General features: G+C 42.3%; 1 protein-coding gene across 5 annotated transcripts in view; it reads left to right on the plus strand.

The window, feature by feature from the left end:
• Positions 1 to 2,298: 2,298 nt before the first annotated feature.
• The window catches only part of MDFIC (MyoD family inhibitor domain containing), a 98,531-nt gene continuing 87,964 nt past the window's right edge, over positions 2,299 to 12,865 (plus strand). The window contains exons 1-2 of one of the 5 annotated variants that reach the window (XM_065883814.1): positions 2,299 to 2,776; positions 3,045 to 3,230. In XM_065883814.1, coding sequence (XP_065739886.1) covers positions 3,146 to 3,230 — 85 coding nt within the window. In that variant the 5' untranslated portion in view covers positions 2,299 to 2,776; positions 3,045 to 3,145. Of the gene's footprint in view, positions 2,781 to 3,012; positions 3,231 to 12,865 lie in introns of those variants that run through there. The other 4 variants (XM_065883813.1, XM_065883817.1, XM_065883816.1 and 1 more) reach the window with 4 other exon arrangements.

The following is a 12,865-nucleotide window of genomic DNA, read 5'->3' on the forward strand; positions in this document are numbered from 1 at the left end:
ACCTAAAGACACAAGATAGGCTTTCAGTCAGACAGACTTGAGCCATAAATCCTAGCAGTGTAATCCTGGCAAGGTACTGGTAGGGCTGATGTCAGAAGTCTTTGAGATAATTTGTGTCAAGTATAGATTGCACGTGTATACCAGGCATGGTTACCTGGTATTTTTTTTTTTTTTTTTAATTTTTTTTAGTTTTTTGCCATACGCGGGCCTCTCACTGTTGTGGCCTCTCCCCTTGCGGAGCACAGGCTCCGGACGCGCAGGCTCAGCGGCCATGGCTCACGGGCCCAGCCGCTCCGCGGCATGTGGGATCTTCCCGGACCAGGGCACAAACCCGCGTCCCCTGCATCGGTAGGCGGACTCTCAACCACTGCGCCACCAGGGAAGCCCGGTTACCTGGTATTTTGATGTGGCCCTTGTGATATAGTCATTATGCCATGTTCAACACTACCCATCAAAATGCTTCTGCTGAATAATAATAGTTAATAGTTTTGATACCTTTCCTCATAGCTGATGTCCTTCTGAAAATTATCTTATTTAGTCCTTATGGGACCCTGTGAAGAGCTTCTTTTATCATTCTCACTTATGAAGCAACCAAGGCATAGAGAGATTGACTAACTTGCTCAAAGTTTTGCTGAGAAAAATATAGCATTTGACTGTCTTGGTGATTCTACCACACAGCCTCTCATTTGTTCCTAATATTTTTTTTTTTAACATCTTTATTGGGGTATAATTGCTTTACAATGGGTGTTAGTTTCTGCTTTATTACAAAATGAATCAGTTATACATATGTTCCCATATCTCTTCCCTCTTGTGTCTCCCTCCCTCCCACCCTCCCTATCCCACCCCTGTTCCTAATATTTTTATTTGAATCTTATTTCTTCACTGTTAAAGAGTAAGATATTTAAATTTAATTCAAGGAGTATTTATTGAATCACCTACCATGTGTGCAACATTAAGTACTGTGTGAAATTTAATTAACAAATATTTACCGCTGACTATGACTTTCTAGAAGAGTGCTGTAATTTCTTAAATATTCGTGGAGTTTAACATCTTAGTGAGGGTACATTTTTTAAAAAGGCAAAGCAATATATAAAATAGGGATAAAATAGTATCTAGGCGTGAAGCTTCCTCAAATGTTTGCTCTCTAATGTAATGCAGATCAGAATTGATCTGTTTTCATCAAGCAGATTCCAAATAGTCCAGGCCCCCAGACAAGTTTTCAGAGAGTTAAGGCACTTTTATACATACCATTCCTGAAATCTCTAAATTAAAAAAAAAAAAAAAAGGCATTTGTTAGTCACAGGTCGTTGGGCAAAATGTCATTCGTCTTTTGGGGCAGGATATGGTCTGAATAACTGTCAGCAGAGACTTCAAAGGCTGTGTTTTTCAGGTTTAATTGAAAGTAAATTTGGTTGCACCAATTCTTTAAAGGTAAGAAATAGGACTTCTCAGTCAATTGGAATCAATTCCAGTTGGTTTTTTGAAGATATGAAATTCCTGGGATATTATTGATACCCTAGAAGGAAGATGTATCCAATGTACATTTTCTCCAATTTTGAGAACATTATTGTCATTACTCTTGTCCTGGAAAGTCAGAGAATGAGTTTGTTCTAGCTTTCTACAAATTTTGCATTTCATTCACAATGAAATAAAGAGCAAAAGTTATCAGAAATACTTTACATCTGCAAATTATTTTATACTTGTTATTCTTGGCTCATCAGATTAAATTGCAATTGGAACATCTCCTTTATAAATGGAGAGTTGATCAGCTTTTTACTTCCGACCACAAGTTTATCTCACCACAGAAGTCATCTGTGGGGGAGGCATTCCTCCTGTAATAGACTGGGCCTGAGGCCCTGGGCCAGTGCATCCTCAAGGGTGTCACCCTTGCTTGCCTGGACGCCTCCAGGGTCTTCATGCAACTGCAAAAGGTTTTTCCTTATCCGGGATCCTGTTTGACCAATACAAAGAAAGAAAGAACTGAAAAACAGAATAAAGGTTACTTTAGGGTCAGAGATTAAACACTCAGCTAGGGGTCAAGGTTTCAAAACCACCCTTACTGTATTCCACCAGGAAAGTCTGATACTTTTTTCATTTTGCATTGTTCACCCTAAAGGCTTCTACTTTCCTCAGGGCATCCCCTGAATGTCAGTGGGTCTGAGGCAGGGCTGGGAAGAGGAGTAGGGAGAGGGAATGCGGTGACTCTCTGGGTGGGGGGCACTCTGGGGCAGCCAGGGAAAAAGCCTGCTCCCTCCTTTCCCCCCACCCCCACCGGCGTCCCCCCTGCCCCCCATCCTCCCCAGCGCCAGCCCTGTAGGGCTTTGGCCTTCTGACCCAGACAGAGCCGGGCGCTAGGGAGCCTGCGGCCGAGCCCGGGTCGCGCCGCCCCCAGCCTCGGGGCCGAGAGCCAAGAGTTCGAGGCCTCCCCGACCCGGATATGCTGAAAAGGAGCCACAGAGGGAGAAGTGTTTCTGGAGTATAGGCGCGCTGTAAGGGGGAAAGAGAGGCAGAGGGGAGAGATCCCCGCTCGGAGGGGAGCCAGCGGGGCTGAGCTAGCTGGAAAGAGGAGGCGGAGAGCGCCGAGCAGAGGAGCGGCTGCTGCCGCCGTTGCCGCCACTGCGGTGTGCGCTGAGCGGGAGGGAGGAGGGGAGGGACACCCAGGGGTGGCCGCCGTCGGGACAGCGCGACCCACGGCCCCTGCCGGAGCCTCGCTAACTTTCCGAGGCGGAAGAGGAGGAGGAGGAAGGGGCTTTGAGTGAGTTGGGGGGATGCCGAGGTAGGTGGCGGTCCCCCGGGCGGGAGGAGGATGGGTTCTGATCCCAAATCCGATCTCCCAGCCTCTCCCCCTTGGGTACCCCCGCCCCCCTTCGACCCCCTAGGACTCACTGCTGTCAACTTGCTGGGTAACAGTTTTCCTCCCGGGTTTCAAGTCAAAACTTCCCCGGGGTGGGGTTTGGGGGAGGGAAGCAGAGGGGGAGGGAATGTCCTGCAGGGGTGGTGTGCTCTTCTCTCAAAACACTTTTTTTTTTAATCCCCGCCAGAAGCGGTCAGTTGCCTGCACCCAACATCTCCGAGCCCTTAGTGTGTCCGCCCCGCAGGGCGGCGAGCTAGGCGGAGGCGCGGCGAGGGTTCCGTGAAGCGGCCCATGTCCGGGGCGGGTGAAGACCCCGCTCCCGGGCCCCAGCTCGGGGCCGAGGCGGGTGGTGGCCGGCTGGGCGACGCGGCCCAGGGTGAGTGTCGCTTGCAAGTTGCAAGCTCCTTTGTCATTGTTGCATTTTAAAATGTGTTCGCACATTTACTGCTTGGGGTCTGTGTGTGGGGAATTGGTGCGAGGACCGAGCCAACCTCGTCCTTGTGAACTTTTGCATAGTTAGCGTTACTCAAGCAAGTTCCCCAGCACTGCAGCCCTAGATCAACAACCGGATAAGAGGGCGGGATCCGTTGGTCCCTCCGCTCCCCCTCTTCTTCCTTTGGCTGCGGAGAAACAGGATCGCTTCTTTCTTAAGCATATGCATTTCAGGGCCTAAGACCCGACAGTGTGGGCTCTGAAGCGCTTCCCCACTACTTCTCTTCAGTTCTGTGCGTTCATCAGATCAAGGACTGCCGCTGCTTTCTGAACAAGCCTGCACTCTCCCTTCATCTTCCTGTTTCTTGTGGGCTCGTCTGCAACTCTGATAATCCAGGTTTCTGTGACCAGTTGCTTTGGGATGGCTCATGGCATACGTTTTCAATAACTGTTTTTGTTTTGAAATACACAGGCTTCAAAAGAAATGCTTTTCAAGGATGAATTAGCTCTTTGTGTTCCTCCAAAGCGTAAACACATTCAGCCTGTAAAGAAAATACTTCTGTTTCTGGGAAAATTCCACATTTATTTATTTATTAACAAGTCAAACAGTATCTTTTTTCTCTTGAAGGCAACATACTTCAGGTTTTCATTGGTGACAGAGAGCAAGGATCTTAATCTCCTGATGTATTTTCCTCTTAGGGTGGTTCTGATTTAAAGAGTTCTGACACTGATACAAACTAAATAATTTTCCAGGGCTCCAAAACCTATTTTACTTTTTCTCTTGATTTTAAGCCTATCTGATCCATGCCCCCCGCCCCCACCCCCTTTAGCAATAACGTAATGAGCTTTTTGGGATTCTTTTTGTTAAGGCAGTAAAAAGTGGAAAAGAAGAAGTGAGTGTCAAACCCACAATAGGTAAGAGCAGAAAACATGCATGACTAAATTAAAATGTGGAATTCAAGGGCTGTGAAATTGAATTATGTTTATCATTGTTTTTTTTTGCTTCTAAACAGTGAGTCATTTTTTCTAAACAGAAAATCAGAAAATCAGAACTAGAACGATAAACACGTTTTCCCAGAAGCAGCCCATGTTCCTCACACTGTATTGCCCTCAGTAGTCATATCAACTCCTTGATGGGATGTTTAGGTTCACACTTGAGATGTTCATCACTATTGTTAACAAATGCTTATGTCAAAAATCAACCGCAAACACACTAGAAAAACAATTGATTTAGAACTAGTGATATCTACAATGTCCAACTTTAATAATACACATTTTTTAAGTCAGTAGGAGTTGCAGTGATAATGCACCGTACAGATGTAATGCTGTAAGGTATCACATGATCTGACTTTAAGAAGCCAGAATCTAGAATGGTCTGAAGGAGAATGTGGACTGCATACAACACATTATCAGTGTGGAAACTCTCGGGTTATGTTTTACCTGAAAATTGACTTAACCTCAGCAACATTTTTTTTTTTTTTTTAGTAGTTTAACTTTGACTCACCACATCCTCTAAGTAGGCATCAATTTAATTGTAAATGTAATATAAAGTTGAGTTTTTAAAAAAGAAAATGCTCAGAATCTTGTTAAAAGATTGTGTCTCAAACAAGCAGATTTCATAAGCTGAAAGAAAAAAAAGTTTTGGAGCAAGTGGGTAGGGAGAAAGCTTCAAGACGTAGCCGCCATGGTTAGGGTGGTTTTATTGGTAAAGACGTTAGTGAAGAACCTTTGCCCGCGAGCCATTCTTCTCTTAAGCTCTTGCTCGAGTTCTTTCATCCTCATCCTTCTGTCCTTGGGTTATTGATCATCTTTTCAGAATAATAGTTGAATAGTACTCTGGTAAGATAAGCCTGCTTAGTTAATAGAAACCTAATTTTACAATTTTATATATTAAAATCAGTGAGAAAAATGGAATGTTCTATGAAAGTTAACAGAAAATGTCTTTTCATGAAGGGAGAGGATAAGATCAAGTCTTCCCCTGCTAACAAAGTACAATATATATGTGTATTAATATGTATGTGCATACATATACATATTATATCACATAAGGACATGCGGTATAATCTATACAGATATTACTGTGTTGCAATGCCCTATCTGTACTACTAACCAAAGGCATAGAAAATTAAAGATGAAAGTAATTTTAGGGGGTCTCTAGTCTGAACTCCCCATCAAATCTAGAATTTCTACATTCTTTCAGATGGTTAGTTAGACACCTACAGTGTAGTGCATTCTCCTTATCAGCATTCATAGTTGTGAAAGTTTTTCGTATCGAGAGCATAGCTCTCTCTCTTTAGAGCTTCTCCCCTTTGGCTGTGATTCTGCAAGCACAATTCTATTGCTCTGAAAGCATGAAACATCTTATTTGTGCATTCTGAAAATTGTTACAGATCAAGGACTTAAGCTCATATGCCCCAGGCTGTCAGAGGGAACCAGAATGGGTGTGGGAAGGTAGGGAGCAGTGGGGACTGGGGACAACTGTAGAGCGCAGGCCCAGGAGACGGTACTTCTCAGGTCCAGCTCATTGTTGCCATTTGGGTTAATATCTTCTGGTATTTCAAGAGATACTGGAAATAGGGAGTTTTATGTATCATTGCGCCCTTTTTAAAAGTTGGCAACTAATTAAATTCAGTTTTTATCCAGGCCAAACAAAACAACCACACCTGCAGGCTGGAAATGGCCTGTATGCAGCTGATTTGTGATCTCTATTATAGAAAATAGGAAGTAAACCTGTGATTTAAAAACCATTTCCCTGTTTATGACGAACTTCTGAAAGATTGACTTGATTTGCCTTCTCAAGCAAAGTACGTGTATAAGTGTCTCGATAAGTGACGGACAGTTTGGGCCAAACTTATTTTTGTTTTAAGAGAGAATGGCTCTTATATAGGGGGTTCACCTAATTCTCATTTTTTTTCTTTTTTGGATCAAGCATCTTAAAATTCATTGTGTTATCAATCCTGATAGGTATTTGCTTTTTTGTGCAAAAGTTATTCGAATCCACGTGGTTGAAAGAGTCTTTTGATTAAGTGCTTCCATATTTGTGACTTGTAACTAGAAGGATCTTTAGAAATAACTTAGTCTAACTGGCTCACTTTCTAGAAGAGATGTCCAGAGACTTTAAGTGACTTGCCCAAGGTCTCATACACAGTAGAAATCAGGGTGTTTTGTGGTAAATGTGGTTGAAGTAGAGAATGAATACAGCTTTTTTTCCTGTGGATGGATGAATTGAAGATAATCAGCTTTGGATACTGCGAATCGCTTGAGCCTGTTCCGGCCCCTGCAGCCCCCCTCCCTCCCCCATTGCATTTGCCAAGATTTAGACTGTTGGACTGTGTGCTGGAATATTCTTTAATGTGATAATGTGTGATTTAATGCACTCTTCTCTCTTGGGAGAGTCCTCTGAGACTATTAGGCGGACTTTTCATAGCAGGATGCAAAATGCCAGTAAAGTTAATTAAAAATAATTTAAAATAGAAGCTAGGGAGAAGATGTTCAAGTTGAAATTACACAAGAAGAGCTTTGACTTAGAAGCTTAGCTGATTTGTCAGGAATTTATAGTGGCTAATCAGGTTTCCTGTATGGGAAGCCTGTTTATTTCAATTATACCACGTATGCTCGTAATATCCATATTCTTCAACTTTTATCATATCGTTTTATCCTTTTGATTAAGAGTGGCATTTCTCAAAGTGTGTCATCTTTGGGCAGCTTCTATCTCTGGTCCTCAATCGGGGACAATAGTGCCTTTCAGGAGACATTTGGCAACCTCTCAAGACATGTTTGGTGGTCGTAACAGGGGTGGGGGTGGCTGCTCCGGGGATGTAGTGGGTGGAGGCCAGGGATAACGCTAAACAACTGACAACACACAGGACAGGGCAGCGCCTCGCAACAAAGAATTATCTGGCCCAGAATGTCAATGGTGTTGACTTGCTATCCTAGTCTCTCAAGGCTACTGACATCTTTGGCTCCACTCCAGAGTTACAGAATCAGCATCTTGAGAGTAAGACTCAAGAATCTGCATTTTTAACAAGCTCCAGGTGCTCTTTATCTCTAGTTGAGAATCATTTTTTTAGAGGCTTTTATCTGTAGAAAGACATGCCATATATATATATATATATATATATATATATATATATATATATAATATTTGGTAGAAAGCCTTAAAAAAATCTTGAGAAAAGTCCCTTTTTCAAATTCCGGACTTTAAATCATATCACTCCACGTGTACCGTCTCTTAGAGCTCGCCAGCATTTTTATCCCATATCCCAATTAATAAAACTAGGCCTGAGTATTCATCCTCAAAAAAGTTTCCTGTCAAGATCATATGTGCTATAGTACAAATATATTGTGACTATTAGAAAAGAAATATATGAATAAAAATTTAAAAGGATGAGATAAAAATAAGTAAATAAATAGATCTTTTAATACTTTCTTCTGCCCACCTCAGCAGATATTTTTGTCCCACCACCCTACACTTCCTCTCTGAGGATCCCAGCATTATGCAATAATAAGGAAAGAAGTCCCTAATTTGCATGTGAGCTGTATTCACCTGTAAATTGGACTTTTGGAATCTGGATTATCTTTTCTCATAGAAACAGAATGATAACTTATGTTTACCTCCATAATCTCAAAAGATTGTTGAAAATTTTATATATTTACAATGATAAATTATAGAGAACATACTCTTATGATTCTGGCAACCACATACAAATAACCAAGAACAAAATTGAGTGAAACATTTTGAATACAGATGCTTGAGAAAGAACAGCCTTAACTGGAAAACTATAAGGAAACTTGTCTAGATTTGGAAGAGGATTTGGGGGCATTTTCAAGCACCTTGGACTTTATATTCCCAATTCTCTTTATGCCTAAAGGAACTAACGTTCATTTTACAAGCTTAGTTAGAGAAGTGCAAGCCTTATCAGCTAGGCATAGTCATTTTCCTTCTAAGTAAAAGAATCAAATGCGTAAGGGGAGGATGTAACTGGGAAAAAACTAAGAGGGGAGGGAGGAAGGAAGTGGTTAAAAAAGGTACGACTAAAAAGTGTTTGGAGAGGTTGAAGTGTTTGAGTTGAGAACTGCGAATAAAGTTCTAAGGGATAGCATGGTATGAACTGAGCTGGAGGGGACCATGTTAAGAAACAAGATGATGGCACAAAATCTTGAGAGAGGCCCTACCTTGAAGTAGGCCCTAGTATATATTTGTGGAATAAATGATTGGGTAAATGGAGGGCTTGATTGCTGTCCAGAACAAGTGTAAGTCATGGCAGCAAAAGGCGATGAACAGCATCGGTTTGGGGGTCAGGGTGGAGGGTGGGACTAGGGAAAGCATTTATATGTTTGTGTTTATAATTCAGGATACTTGTACAGAGGATAAATTTTTAATACCTATTTTCATCTCTACTATAGCCTTTTTGTTTGTCTTCACATCGTTTATTTCTGCCTTATTCAGGTGCTCTGTGAATGTTCCATCATATCTATCTATCTATAGATAGATATATATGATGCTATATGACAGATACAGAGAGAAATAGATTGATGAATGAAATCTGGGACTTGCAGAGTGATGGGAGAAATAAATAAGTTTACACATACCTATAATATAAGGTAGATGGAAAGGTTGTAACAGAGGCACAAAGAAAATGATGGCAGAACATGGGAGGGAGAAAGCATCTCTAGCTGGGGCATTTGGAAAGACCTCAAAGAAAACTTTTGATTTGAGTTGGACTAAGAAGCATAGTCAAACTCTCCTCTGTGGACATGGATGTGGAAAGCAAGACTTGGAAAGGACTGTTACAGAGTGTGGAGGACTTCACTAAGACCATTGTGTGAGCTGCATTAAAGGAGCTGAGAAAAAGGTAAAGTTGTAAAGATAAGCTAAAGTAATTTTGAGGAGGGCCCTGATTTTCCCGCTGAGGAATTTGTATGTCCTTTCTGTAGGCAATAGAGCCACTGAAAGTTCTTGATAGGGTAAGGATAGGACCAAATTGGTGTTTTTAGGAAAATAAATCTGGTGACAGTTCAAAGGATGATTTTGGAGGGAGAGGCAAGAGTGAAGGCAGTGATTTTCCAGGAGGCTATTATAATAGCCTGGCAAAAGGTAAGAGGACCTAGGGCAGTACCAGTGGGAGTAGAATTGAGAATATGGATTTAAGAGCGATAGCAAAAGTAGGATAGAGCTCTATCTTGCTGTGAGAAATTGTTCAGGGCATTGATTTTTACTTATTCATTTTTGAATCTCCTAAAGCCAGGCACAGTGTCTAAATTTTGTTCAATGGAATTGATGTGGTTGGGCAAAATATTTAATATGGGAGAAGGTGGAAAGGTAGAAATGTAAGGTAATCCACACGTTTGCTTTTTAGCCTGAGTGGAAACATGGGAGGAGCCGTTGAGTCTTCTTTTGATCATGTTGGTTCCATGGAACTTATCCTTAAGCCAGGATAGCCAGTAGGCCACTGAAAAAGAGAATTTGTTACTAGGAGAGTGGTGAGGGTCAGGCGCACAGACTACGAGTTCACCACCAAGTAGCTGATGGATGGGCACAAGAGTGAGAGAGAGAGGACTGAAGACAGACTTGGGAGAATGGCTGCCCTTTTGGGAGGAGAAGGAAAAGAATACAGAGTCCGTAAGGATTGGTCACAGAAGTGTTAGGTGTTTAGAGGTCATGGAAGATGAGAAGAGTTCTGGTTTGTTAAGGGAGAAGCAGGGGGTATAGAAGGCTCCTTTTGGATGGGCGGATTTTGAGCATGTCCACCACACACTAATGGAAAGAAAGCCAGGGGATAGAGAGAGAAAAGATGAAAGAGCATGGGGGTGGACGGTGCTGCAGTGGGTGTTTGTAATTGAAAGAGTAAAGTTGTAGGAAGGAAGGAGATGATGAGATCAGTCTTAGGAAAGTGGGGAATGTTCCCCTTTGAGGTGGGGGTGGGAAAAAACGATGAGTGATCATCTAGAGAAAATTTCATGTGAGAAAGAGATTACTGAAGGCCTAGATGTTCTCAGCAAAATAGATGTAACATTTGCTGAGAGCAAGGGGGCGTGTTAGGATGAGTCAAGAAATTTGAGATGTGTAGAAAAGATTGGGAAGAATGAAGAATTAAAGAGGGAGTCAATCTGGGGCAAACAAAAGCACTGCTCAGTAACACTGAGGGCTTAACAAAGAATGAACAGCATGAATTTTTAGTGGACACGGTCAGCATGGTTGATTGCCTTTCTCAGCAAGAAGCGTTCGGGACCTTGGGAATAGAAGCAGATAGAATGGACTTTTTGTATTAGCATAGGGTTGGAAGTTGGCAGAATGGAAGCAGTGGAGGGGCTGGGGCAAGGGAGGAGGATTAAGCATGTGTGGGAAGAGTGTCTTTGTACCAACTGCTCTCGTGTTCCAGGCTGTATGGGGAGCTGGAGAGACCAGCAGTGCAGTTAGAAGGCTATGGTTTCTGGCCAGCAAGAATCATGCCTGTTGGCCTTGTTTGGTCAGTTCACATACAAGGATTTAATATACATAACTGAGTGATCTTTACAGGGCTACTGGGGGAGCTGTGGAATTTTTGGGTGTGTAAGAGCCTTTCCTGTTTCTTTGAACCTCATTTCCTGGATCTTGGTGAGGTGATTTCATGGAAAGTTCTAATAAAAGTGTGCAATTATTTTACTAGCATTATATTTTTATAATAAAAGATTTTGGGGAAAAGGAAACACATAAATTGTCACAGTCTAAAGTTAGGCCATTTGCAAATGGAAAATTAGTTAGAGCAACAACAAACAGAGGAGGGAAACAATTCAACCAAATTGTTTTTCTGAGGCAGTGTAATTATTCTACTGTATAAAGGCATGGGATGTGATTTTTATGTTTCTATTCCGAAAAATCTTTACTCAATTTTTATTAAGGGGGGATTGATTCTGCACTGGCTAGAGTCTAGATGTTTGGATAGTTGAACTTCGGTGATTCGTTGGAGCAGATAAAAGATGCTGCAGCCCTTCCTGCTATCTTAATCAGTCCTGGGTTTTAGATGATTTTCTCTGTCTTTACCTTTTTTGCTCTGTGTCTCTCTTTTTCCCCCCTCCTCTCTCTCTTGCCATTAACACTTTACTGAAGTTACTTAAACTTTTCATATTTTCTTCTGACATTAGCATACACATCCTGAAGGAGGTAAGCTTTTTTACTGTAAGTTTTTGAAACTGAGTTGTATTTTACAGGTTCTAGTCGCTTAGAGTTCACTAAGTAGGAACTATGGAGAGTTATTTTAACATTAGTTTTGTTTGTGGTTTCTACTCGCAGTCCGCTTCTGTTTTCAGATTCACACCCACATGATCTGAAGTAAGATGATTCATACGCATGTGCTTTTATGCCCGATTTTTTCTTTGCGGTACGCTGACCTCTCACTGTCGTGGCCTCTCCCGTTGCGGAGCACAGGCCCCGGATGCGCAGGCTCAGCGGCCATGGCTCACGGGCCCAGCCACTCCGCGGCACGTGGGATCTTCCCGGACCGGAGCACGAACCCGCGTCGCCTGCATCGGCAGGCAGGCTCTCAACCACTGCGCCACCAGGGAAGCCCTATGCCCGATTTTTAAGTAGTTTCAGGAATAAAGTCTGAAATACGTTTTCATGCTAGCACATATATTTTATCAAATATATCGACATATTTGAACAGGAAACCCTGTCAACAAATATTTCTTGTGCGCCTACTATGTAGAAAATCCCGTGATGGTTGAAAATGTACAACACATAGTTCTGCCCGGAAGGAATTTGTAAACTAGGTGAGAGAGAGGATGATGTTTACATGTGTGCCAAATTAAATTGTAATCCCTTGTCTAAATATCAATTCAAGATTACGACAAGTACCATGTGACAGATGAGTTTATGGACAGTTGCCAGCTTACTGGTACAGTTCTGGCTTCTGGAGGTTGAGAGCGAATCTCAGAATAACGAGTCAGTTTTGTCTGGGTTGGGCTGTGAGTGACCCCAGCTGAAGAAGGCACAGTTTGTAGGTCTTCTTGGTTTGGATTATGCAGTGTTGAGCACCAAAAATAAGGCACCTTGTGGTTGAGCAGGTGACAGGCCCTCTGAAGGCAGGTGGCAGAGGGCAGGGGAACAAGCTTCCTCTCCTCACTTTCTGTACTCCAAGAAACGGTTCTCCTACTCTTTTTCATAGGGGATCAGTCTTTAATCTTCTGGGTCTCTATGAATATAGGCCTATCCTGTTCTTATTTTTTCCATCACATCATCCAAGCAACATGCAGGATTTTAGGAAAATCTTCTGAGGGGTTTTACTCTTTATTTCTTACTGAGATACAAGGTGAAATTATGGAGCATGGGAAAGGTGTAGGAGTTGACAACCTTAAAATATGTACAATGTTAAAATAACAGTTTTTCATCCATATGCAAAATGAATTTAATTCTTACTGAGCCAAGGAGTAGCACGTTCAATCTTTGTGTTAGAAAAATATTTCCAGTTGGAGCAGAAAAAGGGGGGAGGCCCTGGTAGTGGGTATGGGCGAGAAAGTATAGATTTAAGAGAAATTGGGGTGCTGTAACTAGCAGGGTCTGGTAACTGATTGTTGGGGCTGGGGAAATAAGGGGAAAAT

This window comes from Phocoena phocoena, chromosome 9 (assembly GCF_963924675.1).
Source record: "Phocoena phocoena chromosome 9, mPhoPho1.1, whole genome shotgun sequence".
Lineage (NCBI taxonomy): Eukaryota > Metazoa > Chordata > Mammalia > Artiodactyla > Phocoenidae > Phocoena > Phocoena phocoena.